Source organism: Macaca nemestrina, chromosome 17, assembly GCF_043159975.1.
Source record: "Macaca nemestrina isolate mMacNem1 chromosome 17, mMacNem.hap1, whole genome shotgun sequence".
In the NCBI taxonomy this organism is placed as follows: Eukaryota; Metazoa; Chordata; class Mammalia; order Primates; family Cercopithecidae; genus Macaca; species Macaca nemestrina.
Window position 1 is genome coordinate 36,437,368 of NC_092141.1, and position 20,748 is coordinate 36,458,115.

Consider the following 20,748-nt stretch of genomic DNA (forward strand, 5'->3'; position numbering starts at 1 on the left):
TTTCTTTTATTGTTGTTGTAAGTGTCTTTATGTCACCCACTGTCTTCAACATAAGTACCATGGCACACTCTGGCTACCTTCTGGTTGTCTTCTCTCCCTCTCTTCCACTTGCTGCTTGCCTTGCCACTGTGTTTATATCATCTAGATGAGGTGTTGGCAAACTGTGTCTCATGTTGACATCCTGTTTTAAAATAAAGTTTTATTGGAACACAGCCTTGCCATTTGTCTGTCTGTGGCTAATTTTGTGCTACATGAATAGATGCAACAGGCCACATGGTCCAGCCTGTGTATTCACCGTTTGTCCCTTGAGGAAATTTGCTGACCCCTGCTCTAGATCTGTGTTAATATGATAGCCAGTAGTCTTAGAGGCTGTTTAGCTTAAGTAAAATTTAAAAATTAGTTCCTTGGTCACATTAGCCACATTTCATGTGTTCTATAGCCACATATGACTGGTGGCTAACATATTGGACAGCACAAGTAAATATTTTAGCCATTTCAGAAAGTTGTATAGCCCTGCTCTAGATTTGGTCCTGGATTGTTATGGTTGTTTTTTGTCTCATTTTTAAAGATAATATTAGGGCCAGGTGTGGTGGCTCTCATGTGTGCTGTAATCTCAGCACTTTGGGAGGCTGACGCAGGAGGATTTCTTAAACCCAGGAAGGAGTTCAAGACCAGCCTGGGTAACGTACTGAGATCTCTACAAAAAATTAAAAAATAAGCCAGGCGTGGTGGCAGGTGCCTGTGGTCCCAGCTACTCGGAAGGCTGAGGTGGGAGGATTGCTTGAGCCTGGGAGCTTGAGGCTACAGTCAGTCGTGATTGCACCACTGCACTCCACAGTGAACCCTGTCTCAAAAAAAAAAAAAAAATTAAGTTTTACTAAGTTGTGTATTTAGCTTTCATGTATCTCATAATATTATTATTGGGAGTACAGGTTGAGTATCCCTTTCCTAAATGCTTGGGGCCAGGTGTGGTGGCTGGTGCCTGTAATCCAGCACTTTCTGAGGCTGAGGCAGGAGAATTGCTTCAGCCCCGGAGTTAAAGAACAGCTGGGCAACACAGTGATACCCTGTCTCTACAAAAAACTAAAAAATTATCCGTGTGTAGTGGTACATACCTGTAGTCCCAGCTATTCGGGAGGCTAAGGTAGGAGGATCGCTTGAGCCTGGGAACTCAAGGCTCCAGTGAGCCATGATCATGCCACTGAACTCCAGCCTGGGCAACAGAGTGAGACCCTGTCTCAGAAAAAAAAAACAAAAAAAGAGAGAGAAAGAAATGAATGCTTGGGACCAGAAGTGTTTCAGATTTCAGGTTTTTTCAGATTTGGGAATATTTGTATTATACTTAATAGCTGAACATTCCTAATCCAAAAATCCAAAATGCTTCTTTGAGCATACTGTTGACACTGGAAAAGTTTTAGATTTGGGATTGTTGGATTAGGGATATTCATCCTGTACTTCCTTTATTTTCAAAGAGGGCTTTTATGAGGCAGACCTTCTGAGATTTTATGTGCTTAAAACATCTTTACTTTTGATGATAGTTTTTCTGGATATATATACTTTTTAGTTCAAAGTGCTTTCCATTAGCACTTTAAAGTTACTCCATCTGGGTAATGTTAATTAAGATTTACTACCTTTTTTTAAAAAAATTTTGTGAGTGTGAAGTAGATGTATATATTTATGGAATATGAGAGATATTTTGGTACAGGCATGTGGTGCATAATATGGATTACTTGTTCTTAAATCCCAGGTTGCTGATGAGATATTTGATGACATTCTGATCGTACCCCTTTATAGGTGACCTACTCTTCCTTGTTGGAAGCTCTTAGAATTTTCTTTTTATCTTTGATTTTCTTAAATTTCATTATAATGTATCTAGTTGTTGTATATACAGGTGTGTGTGTTTTATTTATCCTCTGTCCTCTTTTGCATTCAAAACCTGTTCAATATGATATTTTTCTCCAATTCTGGAAAATTACCAGTCATTCAAATAGTTCTTTGAATCTGTTTAGTTTATGTGTCTTCCGCTGGGTCTTCTGTTACGTAAATATCTTTCATATCACTATACCTTTTTTTGTTTTGTTTTTAAGATACGGGGTCTCATTATATTGCCCAAGCTGAAACGCAGTGGCTATTCACAGGCATGGTAATAGTGCACTGTGCCTCAAACTGCTGGGCTCAAGTGATCCTCTTGCCTCAGCCTCCTGGCTGTAGCTAGGACTACAGACATACACCGCCGTGTGGCTTTTTTCTGTTTTTAAGCTTTTTACCCTTTCCGTGCGTGTTCTAGGAGTTTCTTAGCCTAATATTCTAACTTATTAAAACATTTTTCAGCTATATCCATTCACTCATTTACCCATCTCTTAATTTAATTTTATTTATTTATTTATTTATTTATTTATTTATTTTTGAGATGGAGTCTCAGTCTGTCACCCAAGCTGGAGTGCAGTGGCATGATCTTGGCTCACTGCAACCTCCACCTCCCGGGTTCAAGTGATTCTCGTGCCTCAGCCTCCCTAGTAGGTGGGATTATAGGCACCCACCACCAAACCTGGCTAATTTTTATACTCTTAGTAGAGACATGGTTTCACCATGTTGCCCAGGTTGATCTCAAACTGCTGACCTCAAGAGATCCGCCTGCCCCAGCCTCCCAGAGTGCTGGACTTACAGGCGTGAGCCACCACGCCCGACCCATCTCTTAATATTTTTATTTTGACTATATTTTCCATGTACATTATTTCAGATAGTTTCTGTTTACCTTGTCTCTCAGGACACCTTGCAGTAAATCCATCAGGAAGTTGCTGTTTATCAAGCACAGACCCTCATGGAAGTTCATTGAACAAACAGATCAGGGCTGCCACCTCAACCTGACTAGACTGCTGCTCTGATGTTACCTTCAGCACTAGGTTGGTGTTGCTTTTTTGCCTCAGAGGAGACTGAAGACAGATAAGAACATTTCTGAAAAACTCTCTTTCATCCTACCCACCCCACCCCCGCCTCAAGTGGTGTGCCCTGTACTTTTCAACCCTGGATTGCTACACTGCCCTCCCTTCATTTACAAAAGCGAGCTTGTGCCTCCCCAGGGGTTTTTACAGTTTTATGTTTACTTCTCACATTTAACCTCCCTGACTTGTAGAACCTCTTTAGAGGGAGGGAGCCTGACTTAAGAGGAATTGGAAGCTGAGTATAACTAATTTTTTATATTATATATATTTGGCCTTTGAGTACGTAAGATTTATTTCCACAAATTTACTAATTATATTTAAACTTTTACTAGTTGTTTTATATTTAGTCATCACATGTTCTCTTGTTAGTGGGAGAGGAACACGAGAGGCCCTGGGCAATGGAAGTAAACTGGTTTAGAAATACTATGATAATTCAAAAAGTGGAGAATTTGAGTTTCAGTAAACAATTAAATTTTGTTATTGATACATGCTGTTTGTACATATTTACAGGATACATGTGATATTTTTACATGCATAGAATGTTAATGACCAAGCTAAAGTATTTAGGCTATCTGTCATCACTAGCATTTATCATTTCTATGTGTTGAGAACATTTCAACTCCTCACTTGTAGCTATTTTGAAGTGTACAGTACATTGTTGTTAGCTGTAGTCACCCTACTCTACTATCGGACATTAGAACATATTCCTCTATCTCACTGTATGTTCCTACCCATTAGTACCCATTAACCAACCTCTCTTTATCATCCTCCTCCCCCAAGTCCTTCCCAGCCTCTGTTAACTATCATTCTACTTTCTACCTCTATGAAATAAATTTTTTTGTTCATACATATGGGACATGAGATTTTGTCTTTCTGTGTCTGGCTTATGTTACTTAAGATAATGACCTTTGGTTTAATCCATGTTGCTATAAGTGACATGATTCCATCCTTTTTCTTTTTTTCTTTTTTGAGTTGGAGTTTCGCTCTTGTTGCCCGGGCTAGAGTGCAATGGTGCAATCTTGGCTCACTGCAACCTCTGCCTCCTGGGTTCAAGCGATTTTCCTGCGTCAGCCTTCCAAATAGCTGGGATTACAGGCATGCACCACCATACCCGGCTAATTTTGTGTTTTTAGTAGAGACGGAGTTTCTCCATGTTGATCAGACTGGTCTCAAACTCCCAACCTCAGGTGATCTGCCCACCTCGGCCTCCCAAAGTGCTGGGATTACAGGCGTGAGCCACCGTGCCCAGCTGATTGCATTCTTTTTTATGGCCAAATAGTACTCCACTGTGTAAATATACCGCATTTTCTTTGTCAGTTCATATGTGATGGAGACTTAGGTTGATTCCATATTTTGGCTGTTGTGAGTAGTGCTGCAGTGAACATAAAAATGCATGTATCCTTTTGATATATTGATTTTCTGTCCTTTGAATAAATACCAGTGGTGATATTGCTGGATCTTACGGTAGTTCTGTGTTTAATTTTTTGAAAAATCTCCATACTATTTTCCATAATGGCTGTACTAAGTTACATTCCCACCTACAGTGTATGAGAGCTCCTTTTACTCTGCATCCTTGCCAGCATCTGTTAGTTTTTGTCTTTTTGATAATAGCTATTCTGACTGGGTAGGATGATATCATTGTGGTTTTGATTTGCATTTCCCTGATAATTAGTGGTGTTGGCTACTCCTATGTATTTTGAGAAATCGCTATTACCCACTTTTTTCCCTTTTTATTGATATATAATAATTTACATATTTATGGTGTACATGTGTTTGTTACATACAAAGAATATATAATGATCAAGGCAGGGTAATTGGGGTATCCATCACCTAGAATGTTTATCATTTTTATATGTTGGTATCATTTCAAGCCCTCTCTTCTAATCACTTTGAAATGTACATATTATTATTGCTAAGTATAGTCACCTTTGTCTGCTATCAAACATTGGAACTTATTTCTTCTATCTAACTGTATGTTTGGGTACATAAGAAATAAGTTCCAGTGTTGGATAGCGGACTAAGGTGACTATACTTCTTGTAGTCTTTGTCTGTCTGCTCTCTTTATCCCCCCTCTCCCTCCCCTTCCCAGTCTCTGTTATCTATTGTTCTATTCTCTATGTCCATGAGATCAAGTTTTTTAGCTCCCACATATGAGTGAGGACATGCAGTATTTGTCTTTCTTTGCCTGGCCTATTTCACTTAAAATAATAATCTCCGTTTCTATGCATGTTGCTGCAAATGACATTATTTCATTATGGCCAAATAGTATTATTGTTTATGTATAGCACACTTTATCCATTTATCTGTTGCTGGGCATTTAGGTTGATTCCATGTCTTTGCTATTGTGAATAGTACTGTGAGGAACATATGAGTGAGAGTGTCCTTTTGATACACTGAGTTCTTCTTTGGATAGATACCCAATAGTGAGATTGCTGGGTCTTAATGGTAGTTCTAATTTTACTTTTTGAGAAATCTCCATACTGGTTTCTTTAGGTTTGTTTTGCTAATTTACATTCCCACCAGCGGTGTATAAGAGTTCCCTTTTCTCACCAGCATCTGTTATTTCCTGTCTTTTTAATAATAGAGGTTCTAGCTGGGGTAAGATATCTTACTGTGGTTTAGATTTGCATTTCACTGATGATTAGTGATTAGCATTTTTTCATATACCTGTTGGTCATTTGTATGTCTTTTGAGAAATGTCTATTCATGTCCTTCACCCACTTTTTAATGGCTTTTTTTTTTTTTTTTTTTTTTTTTGCTATTGAGTTGTTTCAGTTCCTTCTATATTCTGGATATTAGTCACTTGTCAGATGAATATTTTGTAAATGTTTTCCCTCATTCATCAGGTTGTCTCTTCTGCTGAGGGTTTTCTTTGCTGTACAGAAGCATTTTAGTTTAATACGGTCCCATTTATCTATCTTTGTTTTTGTTTACTGTGCTTTTGGGATCTTGGCCATAAACTCTTTGCCTCAACCCATGTCCCTGGAGCATTTCTCCTATGTTTTCTTCTAGTAGTTTTTTGTGGTTTTTTTTTGTTTTTTTTTTTGAGACGGAGTCTCGCTCTGTCGCCCAGGCTGGAGTGCAGTGGCGCGATCTCGGCTCACTGCAAGCTCCGCCTCCCGGGTTCACGCCATTCTCCTGCCTCAGCCTCCCGAGTAGCTGGGACTACAGGCGCCCACAACCGCGCCCGGCTAATTTTTTGTATTTTTAGTAGAGCCGGGGTTTCACCGTGGTCTCGATCTCCTGACCTTGTGATCTGCCTGCCTCGGCCTCCCAAAGTGCTGGGATTACAGGCGTGAGCCACCGCGCCCGGCTCTTCTAGTAGTTTTATAGTTTGGAGCCTTACATTAAGTCTGTCATCCATTTTGTTTTGATTTTTGTATATGGTGAGAGACAGGGGTCTAGTTTTATTCTTCTCCATGTGGATATTTAGTTCTCCCAACACCATTTATTGAAGAGGGTGTCCTTTCCCCAGTATACATTCTTGGCACCTTTGTCAAAAACCAGTTGGATATAAAGATGTGAGTGGATTTATTTCTGGATTCTCTGTTCTGTTCCATTCTGGTCTGTGTGTCTGTTTTTATACCAATACTATGCCATTTTGGTTATGATAGCCTTGTTGTATATTTTGAAGTCAGGTAGTGTGATGCCTCCAGCTGTTCTTTTTGCTCAGGATTGCTTTGGTTATTCAGGCTCTTTGTAGTTTCATGCAAATTTTAGAATTGTTTGTTCTAGTTCTGTGAAAAATATTGGTATTTTGGTAGAGATTGCATTGAATCTGTAGATTGTTTTTGGTAGAATGGTCATTTACACCATATTAATTCTTCTGATCCATGAACATGGGATGTCTTTCCATTTTTTTGTGTCCTCTTTAATTTCTTTCATCGATGTTTTATAGTTTTCCTTGTAGAGGGCTTTCACCTTGGTAAAATTTATTCCTAGGGTTTTGGTTTTTGTTTTTAGTTTTTGGAAATAACATTGCTTTCTTGATTTCTTTTTCTTCTAGTTTGTTGCTAGTATATTGAAAGCTATACTGATTTTTTGTGTTGATTTTGTGTCCTGCAGCTTTACTGAATTTGCTCATCAGTTTTAAGAGGTTTTTTTTTTTTTTTTAGTGGAGTCATTTGGTTTTTCTAAATATAAGATCATGTCATCTGCAGAGAGGGACAGTTTGACTTCCTCTTTTCCAGTGTGAATGTCTTTAATTTCCTTCTCTTACCTGATTGCTTTGGCTAGGACTTCCAGTATAGTATTGAATAAGAGTGGTGAAAGTGGGCATCCTTGTCTAGTTTCGGTTCTTACAGGAAAAGCTTTCAGCTTTTCTCTGTTCAGTATAATGTTAGCTATGGATTTGTCATATATGGCCTTTATTATGTTGAGGTATGTTCTTTCTATTTATTTTTATTTATTTATTTATTTTTGAGATGGAGTCTCGCTCTGTTGCCCAGGCTGGAATGCAGTGGCACGACCTCAACTCACTGCAACCTCTGCCTCCTGAGTTCAAGTGACTCTCTGCCTCAGCCTCCCAAGTAGCTGGGACTACAGGCATGCGCCACCATGTCCGGCTAATTTTTTTTTTGTATTTTTGGTAGAGATGGGATTTCACCATGTTGGCCAGGCTGGTCTCAGACTCCTGACCTCAAGTGATCTGCCCGCCTTGGCCTCCCAAAGTGCTGGGATTGTACATGTGAGCCATTGTGCCAGGCCGAGGTATGTTTTTTCTGTGCCTAGTTCGTTGAGCATTTTTATCATGAAGGGATATTGAGTTTTATTGAATGCTTTTTCTGCCCCTATTGAGATGATCATATGGTTTTTGTCTTTCATTATGTTGATGTGATATATCATGTTTATTTATTTGCATATGGTAAATTATCTTTACGACTCAGGATAAATCCCACTTGATTGTGGTATATTGTCCTTTTGATGTACTGTTGGATTTGGTTTGATAGTATTTTGTTGAAGACTTTTGCATCTATGTTCAACTATGGCCTATAATTTTTTTGTTTTGTTTTGTTTTGTTTTTTAATGTTGTGCCCTTGTCTGGTTTTAGTTTCAGGGCTTCACAGAAAGAGTTAGGAAGAATTCCCTCCTCTTTTATTTTTTGCAATAGTTTGAGGAGAATTGGTATTCTTTGTAAGTTTAGTAGACTTTGGCAGTGAAGCCATCAGATCCTGGGCTTTTCTTTTTTAGATTTGTTGTTACTAATTCAATCTCATTACTCGTTATTTGTTCAGGTTTTCTGTTTCTTCCTGATTCAATCTTGATAGGTTGTATGTGTCCAAGAATTTGTCCATTTCCTTTAGGTTTTCCAGTTTGTTGGTGTATAGTAGTTCATAGTAGTCTCTGATGATCTTTTGTATTTCTGTAGTATCAGTTGTAATGTCTCCTTTTTCATTTCTGATTTTGTTTGAGTTCTTGGTTGGTCTAGAAACATAATTTTGTAAAATGATTTTCTTGTTAAACACTTAAACCATCATTCTTGATCATCTGATGTGTAGAAGACACTGTACTGGATACTACTGGTAGTAAGTAGAAGGCTGAATAAGACAGATCCCTGCTCTCAAGGATATTTATTATACATTATGAAAATGAATTTATAGATAATTCAAGTTAAAACTAAAATATCTTCACTTCTGAGAGAAGCTAAAATTTCAGAAGCTACTAAGGGGCTTTGTTAGGATTAGGGCCTTTTCTCATGCGTAACCAGGAATGAAAGACAGCCTTACTTTGAGAAGACCATTAACAGGTGAATGGATAAACAATTTGTGCCATGTCTATACAATGGAAACACTACTTGGCAAGAAAGAACAGACTTGATACATGATGTGAATTAATCTCAAACTATGCTGAAAGAAGTAGATAACCCCCCCATATATATATGTTTCTGGGTTTTGGCTATGACAAGTAAACTGGCTATAAACATTTGTATACAATTCTTTATGTGTACATAGGCTTTCATTTCTCTTAAGTAAATACCTATGCATGCAATGGCTGGGTCGCTTAAGGTGTCTGTTTAAATAGTCATTTTTCTAATTATTAGAAATGTCACTTCTTTCTTATACTAGTTTTCTGTATATGCTTGTGTTCATTTTTGTCTCTTGTCTATGGATCTGCTTTGTACTGTGTTAGCACTATTATATATACTGTTTTAATTTCTGTGGCTTTATAATATATCTAATGCATATTTTGGGGAAATTTTTACCCTGTTGCTTTCCTATGGAATTGTTTCAAATAGACACATTTTTAGTTTACTTGCATATTCTTCAAAACCTAAATGTTTGAATATTAAAGAAAAATGTGGAAAACAAAGTTTTCCTTTTGTGATGAGGTACAGTATTGTAAGACAGTTAGATTATGAGAATCTTGTCCTATGTATGGGATTTGAGTCATCAGTGGTGAACTGTTGAAGTATGACTTGTCAAAGATGATACATTCAGATCCTTTTGGATAGGAAGTGTAATTTTTCTTTTGTTCGTATTTAGAACCATTCTAAAAACACAGCTATGGATGAAATGATCTCTCTGTGACATTTTCCCTGTCACATTTTTATGTTGTAAGAGTATGTCTTTGCTTGCCAGTATACCTTGCCAGGGTTGAGTAATATCATTTTTAAAATCTTTACCAACATGATAGGTGATAAAAGTTAATATTTTTATTTTCACCTCTGTAGTTATTGCTAAGATTGAATATTTTTAATATAGTTAAGAGTCATGTATATTTTCTCTAAATTTTCTCTTCATAGCCTTGTCTTTTTTTTTTTTTGAGACGGAGTCTTACTTTGTTACCCAGGCTGGAGTGCAGTGGTGCGATCTCAGCTCACTGCAACCTCTGTCTCCCAGGTTCAGGCGATTCTCCTGCCTCAGCCTCCCGAGTAGCTGGGACTACAGGCGTGTACCACCATGCCTGGCTAATTTTTTTATTTTTTATTTTTAGTAAAGATGGGGTTTCCCCCTGTTAGCCAGGATGGTCTTGATCTCCCTACCTCGTGATCCGCCCACCTCAGCCTCCCAAAGTGCTGGGATTACGGGCGTGAGCCACTGCACCTGGCCAGCTGTGTCTATTTTTTTCTGTCGTAGTGTTTGTCTTAGGTCTGAGCTTATGTAATGAAAATGTTAGGTACTCATCACAGCTCTTAAACTGTGTACTTACAAGAGTTGTGTGAATATGGACAAATAAGGCCCCTAGTAGAGATTGCTGAGTTATAAGACTTTTAATAAGTGATCTGTTACTAAGTTTAAAAAAGAACAAAAGAACAGGAAGTTCTCAGAGCACAACAGAAAATTTTAGCCGTGAGCCATTTGAAAGAAGGATTGGTTCTTGAACTGTTTTTGTTTAGCTAAGAGCCATTTTGGATAATTGGGTAGGTACAATTTTATTTAAGAAAGAAGCTCATATGTCCCATTGTGCTTTATTAGTTATGGAATAATTATTTCTGCAAAAAGAAAAAACTCAGAACCCATTACTAAATTTTTGTGTTAAAATAAATTTATGATTGAAGGTAATTTAATAATATAAATAATGGTCTAGTATCTATAATTTTTTCAGTGTCATTAGACTATGTTTTGTTTCCTGCTGAAGGAGTACCAATAATACAGACCTAATTCCTTTTTTTTTTTTTTTTTGAGACCGAGTCTCACTCTGTCATCCAGACTAGAGTGCAGTGGCATGATCTCAGCTCACTGAAACCTCTGCCTCCCGAGTTCAAGCGATTCTCCTGCCTCAGCCTCTTGAATAGCTGGGATTACAGGCACATGCCACCATGCCTGGCTAATCTTTTTTTTTTTTATTTTTAGTGGAAACGGGACTTCACCATGTTGGCCAGGCTGGTCTCGAACTCCTGAGCTCAAGTGATCTGCCCGCCTCGGCCTCCCAAAGTGCTGGGATTACAGGCATGTGCCACCACACCCGGCTAATTTTTTTTTTTTTTTTCAAAATTATTATACTTTAAGTTCTAGGGTACATGTGCATAACATGCAGGTTTGTTACATATGTATACTTGTGCCATGTTGGTGTGCTGCACCCATCAACTCGTCAGCACCCATCAACTCGTCATTTACATCAGGTATAATTCCCAATGCAATCCCTCCCCCCTCCACCCTCCCCGTGATAGGCCCCGGTGTGTGATGTTCCCCTTCCTGAGTCCAAGTGATCTCATTGTTCAGTTCCCACCTATGAATGAGAACATGCGGTGTTTGGTTTTCTGTTCTTGCGATATTTTGCTGAGAATGATGGTTTCCAGCTGCATCCATGACCCTACAAAGGACACAAACTCATCCTTTTTTATGGCTGCATAGTATTCCATAGTGTATATGTGCCACATTTTCTTAATCCAATCTGTCACTGATGGACATTTGGGTTGATTCCAAGTCTTTGCTATTGTGAATAGTGCTGCAATAAACATACATGTGCATGTGTCTTTATAGCAGCATGATTTATAATCCTTTGAGTATATCCCCAGTAATGGGATGGCTGGGTCATATGGTACTTCTAGTTCTAGATCCTTGAGGAATCGCCATACTGTTTTCCATAATGGTTGAACTAGTTTACAATCCCACCAACAGTGTAAAAGTGTTCCTATTTCTCCACATCCTCTCCAGCACCTGTTGTTTCCTGACTTTTTAATGATTGCCATTCTAACTGGTGTGAGATGGTATCTCATTGGCAACAAAAGCCAAAATTGACAAATGGGATCTAATTAAACTAAAGAGCTTCTGCACAGCAAAAGAAACTACCATCAGAGTGAACAGGCAACCTACAGAATGGGAGAAAATTTTTGCAATCTACTCATCAGACAAAGGGCTAATAATATCCAGAACCTACAAAGAACTCAAAACAAATTTACAAGAAAAAAACAACCCCATCAAAAAGTGGGTAAAGGATATGAACAGATATTTCTCAAAAGAAGACATTCATACAGCCAACAGACACATGAAAAAATGCTCATCATCACTGGCCATCAGAGAAATGCAAATTTTTTTTGTATTTTTAGTAGAGACAGGGTTTCACAGCCAGCCTGGTCTCGAACTCCTGAGCTTAAGCAGTCCACCCTCCTCAGCCTCCCAAAGTGCTGGGATTACAGGCATGAGCCACTGTGCCCGGCCCTGATTCTTTTCTGATGGTTACTACCGCCCAGGAGGTAATCGATTTAAAATTGTATAGTGACACAACAAAGGTCCATAGTCTTTTATTTTCTCTTCGATTTATCTGAGCTAACTGTAAAGGTTTTTTGATTTTTTGTAAGTCTCCCTTTTAGGTCATATCTGACTGCTATTCAAAATGAAGCAAGTATTAGATTGATCAACTAATTTTTATTCTCTACACAGAACAATGGAGGGAGAAGAAAACTAAGAAATCTAGTTGCAGTGTTTTTCTTAATTCTGCAGTTTATGGTGCCTATACTTTGACCACTTTTTGTTTTTTTTGTTTTGTTTGGTTTGGTTTTTGAGATAGAGTCTCCCTCTGTCACTCAGGCTAGAGTGCAGTGGCGCGATCTCCACTCACTGCAACCTCCACCTCCTGGGTTCAAGCAGTTCTGCCTCAGCCTCCCCGAGTAGCTGGGACTACAGGCGCGCGCCACCATTCCCAACTAATTTTTTTTTTTAATTTTTAGTAGAGACGAGGTTTCACCATGTTGGCAAGGTTGGTCTTGAACTCTTGACCTCAGGTGATCTGCCCACCTCCACCTCCCAAAGTGCTGGGATTACAGGCATGAGCCACTGCACCCGGCCAGTGACCACATTTTTAACCCTTATAATATGTATGTGTGTGTGCGTGCGTGTGCGTGTGTGCGAAGTACTGTTTATGTTAATTTTGTTTGTAAAATAGACCAGCCACTTTCTTCCCTTTTTTTGTGGGTTCCTTTCTTATTTGGAATTAAAGCTAACTGGAACCTACTCTTAGACATAAATTTGAATGTTGACCAAATATGGCTCCTTTCCCACTAGATTGTAATCTTTTTGTAGCACCTAGTCTAAGTGCTGTCCACATGTTAGGCTCTCAGCATGTTTACTGAGTTAACTTTAAACATTTGGAAGGAGCTGCTACTTCAGATTTTTGGAAAGGTATTTTCCTGAGATTTTGATGAAGAACCTATCTTGAAATATTAGTGTGTTTTTTGTACTTTTACAAAAGTTCTAATGTTTGCATTTGAACCTGTTTATAAGTTGATTTTTTTTTCCTTTGAGATAAAGTCCCTTATAGGAAGTAAATTTTGTCTCCCTAAATTTAAAACTAATGATTTTATTAGAAGGCACCATTGGCTGAGCATGGTGGCTTATGCCTGTAATCCCAGCATTTTGGGAGGCAAAGGCGGGAGGATTGCTTGAGCCCAGGGGTTTGAGACCAGCCTGGGCAACAAAGTAAGACCCTGTCTCTACAAAAAGATTAAAAAATTAACTGGATGTGGTGACATACATCTGTAGTCCCAGCTACTCCAGAAGCTGAGGCAGGAGGATTGCTTGAGCCCGGGAAGTTGAGGCTGCAGTGAACTGTGATCATGCCACTGCACTCCAGCCTGGACAACAGAGCAGGACCCTGTCTCAAAAAAAATAAAAAAGAAGCCACTTTTAATGAATATTCTCCTGTGTTACACTGCAAACTGGTCCTCAGGCATAGAATTAGAATAATTGTCTACCTACTAATTCTGAAATGAGTCAATTAATGACTGTATTGTGTGGTTTGGTCACATTCAGCCTTCATCTTTTTTTAAACAGCTATTTTTCCCTAGATAACTTGTAAGCTAAGATATTTTGTGGCGAGAACGAAATGTTTTTGCAATGTTTATACTAAACAAAATACAAAATATCCTTGAAAATAATGCTGATAGAAAAGATCCAATCTCAAAAGGATATACTGCATAATTCAATTTATTTAACATTCGTCAAACACAGAGATAATGGTTGCCAGGGATTAGAGACGGAGGAGGATGAGTACGGCTTATAAAGGAGTAGTGCAAAGGAGTATTGTGGTGACTGGTACAATTAAGTGTCTTGATTGTGGTGGTAGTTACATGAAGCTATGTGTTATAAAATGGCATGGGACTACACACACACACAGATGTATATGTATAAAAATGGTGAAATCTGAATAAGCAGTGTGTGTGTACCAGTGTCAGTTCACTGGTGTTGATATTGTACTCTATGCAACTTACTAACATTGGGAGAGGTTAGGTAAAGGGTACGCAGTACTTAACTGTACATTTCTTTGAAGTTTAAAAATACGCTTTTTAAACAAATACTTCCCCTTCTCACCCCAAACCGGGGCAATTATTAAAAACAAATGTCTGTTCATTTGGCGTGTCCTTGGTATCTTGCCATTTGATTATAGCAGCACAGCAGAGGATACCCTCAAAGGAGAATACTCTCTAACCTACTCAGGTTTGGGGGCAGTGTATTTTTGTTTATGAATAGTTCCTAGTAAAGCCACTATCAATTCTAGAAAACCCATTTCTAGTTATGCTACAGCTCCCATGGTTAATTAAGTATTCAAATATGTGCATCCTACATTTTCCTGTTTATGGACATACTGAATATAAAACCTTCAAGAATCTTAACACAAAGGAAAACATATACAGCCTTTTAAATATTCAGCAGAATAGATTTTTCTAATTCAGTAAATGGAAATATAATTATATTAATGTCACTTCAAATAAATACCAACCTTACATTTTATTAAGCACACTGATAAATGTACTATAAAGAGGAATATTGTTTGCATGCTTTTCTGGTGAATAATTTTAACTATAATACTCCAAGAAAAAAAAAAAAAAGTATAGCTACTGTGTTCTCATAACTTAATTTTGATTTGTTTAAATATAAGCATTTCTTCAGCTATATATTTTTAAACAGAAATGTAATAATAACAAAAATGGTAGCTAACCTTTGTGAGGTAGGTACTAATATATAGATGAGGAAACTGAAACAGGAAGAAATTAGCACACCTAGAATAACAAGCTAGCAAGAGAGAGAACAGTTGTAGACTGTTTCTGAGCCTACGCTTGTGAACGTTATTCTGTACGTCCTCCTTATGCTATACAGTATAGGAACTCTGAAGTTAGAGATTAATAATCTTTGCAGTTATATTTAAATTTTGTTTTATTCATAGGACACACATGAAATCTATTTCTTCTCTTGCTGAGTTCAGTAAGATCAACCCTTCCCTGATTTATGATTTAAAAGTTCTCTTAAAATTTGTGTTAGTATTTTTAAAGATTTTATACAAGTTTATGGGGTACCTGTGAGATTTTGTTACATGTATATAATGTTTAGGGATCAAGTCAGCAATTAGTGTTTGTTACCCAAGTACAATACGTTTCTGTTAAGTATAGTCACCCTGGCTGGGCGCAGTGGCTCATGCCTGTAATCCCAACACTTTGGGAGGCCGAGGTAGGCAGATCACTTGAGGCCAGGAGTTTGAGACTAGCCTAGCCATCATGGTGGAACCCCATCTCTACTAAAAATACAAAAAAATTAGCCAGGCGTGGTGGTGCGCCCTTGTAATTCCAGCTACTCAGGAGGCTGAGGCAGGAGAATTGCTTGAACCCGGGAGGCAGAGGTTTCAGTGAGCTGAAATCACGCTACTGCACTCCAGCCTGGGCAGCAGAGCAAGACTCTATCTCAAACAAACAAAAAGGGTAGTCACCTTACTCTTCTGTCAAACACTGAATATATTCCTTCTATCTTACTGTATGTTTGTACCCTTTAACCAGCTTCTCTTCATCCTCCCCACTTCCCTCACTTACCCTTCTCAGTCTCTGTTATCTACCTTTTCACCCTACCTCCGTGTGATCAAATTTATTTGAGCTCCCACATGCAATTGAGAACATATGATGTTTATCTTTTTGTGTGTGCCTTATTTTACTTAAGATAATGACCTCAAGTTCCTTCCAGGTTGCTGTAAATGACGTGGTTTCATTCTTTTTATGGCCAAATACTATTCTGTTGTGTATGTGTACTGTATTAGTATTTTAGGGATACCTCTAAAAATGTAAAAAGACTTCACCTTTAAAAACATAAGATCTGGCCAGGCACGGTGGCTCACGCCTGTAATCCCAGCACTTTGGGAGGCCGAGGCCGGCGGATCATGAGGTCAGGAGTTTGAGACCACCCTGACCAGTATGGTGAAACCTGTCTCTACTAAAAATACAAAAATTAGCTGGGCATGGTGGTGCGCACCTGTAATCCCAGCTACTCAGGAGGCTGAAGCAGGAAAATCACTTGAACCCGGGAGGCGGAGGTTGCAGTGAGCCGAGATTGCGCCATTGCACTCCAGCCTGGGCCGCAGAGCAAGACTCCATCTCAAAGAAAAAAAAAAAAAGATCTTACTGATTTTGCCTTTAATTGTACTAGTTATTTTTCTATCTGATCTGAATCTAGATGAGTTTTTTATGTTATATAGAAGATCATTTTATGTATTTTTATGTAGGGTTACTATTATAGAAAAAAGAGTTTTACTGCTACTCTTTTAAGCTTTTTGTATTTGTTTAAACAGGTTTTTGGCATTTTAATCATCATCCTTAGTAGTCATTCATTGTTAAAGTACCTTTATTTAGAAAATTGAGAATCAAATGACCTTCAGAAGAAGATCGTCAATCTTTCCTGACTTTTTCAGGTTAGGTTCAGAGTTATCCACTGATGCTGTTGAATTCTAGGGATATAAGCTTGTGAATAGAATATGTAAAACTATTGCACTCCTTCCATTATGTTACCTTCCTGTGTAAGTAGTAACAGCTTGTTTTTTCAACAGTCATATTTCATTCTTCTAAACAGCTGTAAACATAGAAACAAAATCTTTTGAGATATCTCAAAATAGATACAGATTACATTGGAAAGGCGTTTCCCAGTCTGTGTATTCTATACTTTATAAAAATCTGAAAAGGTAAAGCCTTGTGTTTTTCTTTCCCAAGTTTTCTTTTTGAAAGTTATTTTATTTATCTGAGTATCCTCTATAATAACCAAGTTACATAGTTTAGATTGAAGCATCCAGTTTGAAAGGCAGCAGGTAAACTCTGACAGATTAAAGGTGACAGACTGAAGGAGGAGATAGGAAAAACTAATAAAAGCAAGTAAAAGAGGAAAACATCCAGCATTTGGAGATGTATTCTCAGTCAGTCCTGAAGACATCAACTCAGTGGTCAAGAAAAACATTTTTCATTCACACTAATTAGAAATACAGACATGAAAATACATTGGAAATATTTACTGTTACTTTCAGTTTTGGTATTTAAAATTGATATTCTAATGAATGAAAGTGTCATATTACATGTAACAGAAATTTGCATTAAATGAGTAATACATGTAATACACAGCTAGTGTACTTAGCATAGCACCTAGCTCAATACATGTTAGCAGCTGTTACTGCTTTTGTTATCAACATCTTTCCCCCAATTAGTCAGTTTACCATCACCTAAAATGTCTTTAGTTCTTTGCATACTTATTTAATGTATTAAATATGTACTATATTGTAAGACCTTTGTGTATTAAATTTATTTGTCTGTGGTCATAGAGAACTATTTTGTTCTGGTTATTACCATGAAAAAAAAAAAGCACCAATTGCTGACAACTGAAGATAGCAAGTGTTAATAAACTAGACTACTATAATTCTAGAGCTGAGGATTATATTTAAACATATATATGTTAATATGTTTAAATGTATATATGTTTAATATATATGTTACTTAGACATGTTTTTATCTATATTTAAGACTTCATTTTTTTTTAAATAGCAGTTTTGGACAGCAAAATTGAGACGGACAGGGATAACCCATGTAGCCCTAGCCATAAAAAGATGTAATTCACATAGCATAAAATTCACCCTTTATACAGTTCAGTGTCAGTATATTTGCAAATCCTGATACTTTAAAAAAATTTTTATTGTGCATATTTAAGGTATATAACAATGTTATGGGATATAGATGGTAAAAAGGTTACTACAGTAAAGCAAATTAACATATCCATTATCTTACATACTTTTTTTGTTTCTGTGGCAAGAGCAGCTACAATTTACTCAATTAGCATGAATACCATATATAGTACAATTTTATTACGTATTGTCCTCATGTGGTACGTTAGATCTCTAGACTTGTTCATCTTGTTACATCCCTGCCTCTCCCCATTTCCTCCCACCCCACCCCTAGTAACCATTGTTTTTAAGTTCTTTATCTCTCAGAGATTCCACTTACAAGTGATGTCAGGTACTTTTTTTCTTTTTGTGTTTGGCTTACCATGTAGCATAATGTCCTCCAGGTTCATTCATGTTGTGCAGATGGCAGGATCTCCTTTTTAAAGGCTGAATAATACTCCATCATACATATGTACCACAGTTTCTTTATCCATTCGTCAATGAACACTTAGGTTGTTTCCATACCTGGCTATTGCAAATAATGCTGCAGTGAACATGGGAGTGAACATGATACCTTTACCAGGTGGTGGCTTCATTTCCTTTGGCTATATGCCAAGAGGGATTGCTAGGCTGTATGGTAGTTCTATTTTTAATTTGTTTATAAACCTCCATACTGTTTTCCATATTGACTGTACCAGCCTACATCTGCACCAGCAGTATACAAGAATTCCCTTTTCTGACACCATGCTAACCTTTGTTATTTTCTGACTTTTTTATAATAGCTATTCTAACAGGTCTGAAGTGTTATCTTATAGTGGTTCTGATTTACATTTCCCTGATGATTAAAGCCTGATACTTTTAAGGAAACATATTTTTCTTAAGTATTTTTTTTTCTTAGCTGTATGTAATCTTTACTTTTGCCCATGTGATGACTACTTCCTGTCTTCCTCTTGCATTCTTTTACATTTTTATTCTCTTTGATTCTCATCTAATGTCATATCTCTTTTGGAAAGGGATTCCTGATTCTTCATATACATCTAGTTGCCTTCTCTGCCCTGGGCTTCCCAGCCCTTTGTTTATTCCTTTATTATATTGCTTATCACATTTATATTGTAATTCCCTTTTTTTTTTTTTTTTTTTTTTTTTTTTTTGAGATGGAGCCTGGTTCTGTTGCCCAGGCTGGAGTGCGGTGGCACAATCTCGGCTCACTGCAACGTCTGCCTCCCGGTTCAAGTGATTCTCATGTCTCAACCTTCCAAGTAGCTGGGATTACAAGTGTGCTCCAACACTCCCGGCTCATTTTTGTATTTTTAGTAGAGATAGGGTTTCAACGTGTTGGCCAGACTGGTCTCAAACTCCTGGCCTTAAGTGATCCGCCCGCCTCAGCCTCCCAAAGTGCTGGGATTACAGGCATGAGCCACCGTGCCTGTCCATATATTATAATCATCTCTTTAATTGTCTTCCCTTTCAGACCATTTATCTGAAGCAAGATCTTGTTTCAGTCTCTGGCCTTAAGACAGAGACTGTTCTTGCTTTTTCACTATCCTCAGGACCTAAATATGCCTGGTATGGAAGGCTTTTCAGTACATAGTTTTTGAATGATTATAGCCACGAATAGTTACTGCTGTCCCTAAGCTTTAAGCATAAACCAAGAGCTTGATACACTATATTGAGTGGTGAATGTTAAAATAATTTGCTTTTTGTAAGCTGGGAATCATACCATTTTAGTGTTGGAAGGTACCTGAAATATTATCTAGTCCAGTCTTTCCCCATTTCACACACTCACACACACACACACACTCACTCTCTCTCTCTCTCTGTCTCTCATGTTCACATGAAGCAAATTGAAATCCATAAAGGTTGAATGACAGTAGTGAGGTTAGGATTAAAAATTCATGTTTCCTCATTTTTTCCTGTACCATTCTATTTTCTCTGACACCTTATAATCTATTCTGAGGATTTACAATGCAAATTCATTTATTTCCTGAAGTTTAGGGGAGAAACCCTGAAAATGTTAGTTTAATTCGTATTATTATCTTTTTACTTTTAGCTATAAGTGGGCACCTGAAAATGTTAGTTTAATTCATATTATTATCTTTTTACTTTTAGCTATAAGTAAGGCACCATTGCCAACCAGAAAACAGGTTGAGCATCCCAAATATGAAAATCGAAAATCCTAAATGTTCTAAAATCTAAAACTTTTTTGAGCACTAATGTGAAGCTCAGAGGAAATGCTCATTGGAGCATCAGATATCAGATTTTCAGATTTGGGATGCTGAACCACTGAGTATTTTAAAAATCTGAAATACAAAACATTTCTGGTCCCACGTATTTTAGACAGGGGACACTCGTACTGGAAAAGAAATTTTAAATTTTTTAAAAAGTGATAATATATTTCTGTTTGATAGACCTCCGTGAGTGAAAGCCTTCAGAGGGAAGCTGCTAAGAAGCAGGCCATGAAACAGGTAAGGTAGAAGACTGGGATAAGTGCATGCAGTGAAGCATTTTGGCTCATTTTTAAGCATCAGTTTTGGTATCTAGGTGCTGAGACTAAAACAGAGTAGATTTAAGGAAAAACACAATGAAGAATTAGCTCCTTATTGCTGTGCTATAGATTAAACCAGTTCTGCTTGTAGATGACTCATTAGTCTAATAATGGATTGTTTGGCCTGTTGTTATTATTGAATTCTTGCTAGTGAGCTTACTTGGGGAAAAAAACCTTTTCACAATCAAAATGGTTTCACAAACTTATAATTATTTGAAACTCATCTGCCAAGAAAGAAGAATATCAGAGATAGATAAAAATATATAGACATAGATATTTATTTATTTATTTATTTTTGAGATGGAGTCTTGCTCTGTTGCCCAGGCTGGAGTGCCATGGTACACTCTCGGCTCACTGCAGTCTCCGTCTCCTGGGTTCAAACAGTTCTCCTGTCTCAGCCTCCCAAGTAGCTGGGACTAAAGG

At 37.6% G+C, this 20,748-nt stretch overlaps 1 protein-coding gene across 5 annotated transcripts in view; it reads left to right on the forward strand.

Annotated features, from left to right (window-relative positions):
- The window catches only part of LOC105476706 (nuclear speckle splicing regulatory protein 1), a 67,802-nt gene that overhangs the window by 33,642 nt on the left and 13,412 nt on the right, over nucleotides 1-20,748 (forward strand). For 3 of the 5 annotated variants that reach the window (XM_071082613.1, XM_071082612.1, XM_024791280.2), the window contains 2 exons: nucleotides 2,768-2,903; nucleotides 20,189-20,245. The exons of 1 other annotated variant lie outside the window; for it this stretch is intronic. In XM_071082613.1, the coding sequence (XP_070938714.1) occupies nucleotides 20,237-20,245 (9 nt within the window). In that variant the 5' untranslated portion in view covers nucleotides 2,768-2,903; nucleotides 20,189-20,236. The remainder of the gene's footprint in view (nucleotides 1-2,767; nucleotides 2,904-20,188; nucleotides 20,246-20,748) is intronic. One more of the 5 variants, XM_011732880.2, reaches the window with a different exon arrangement.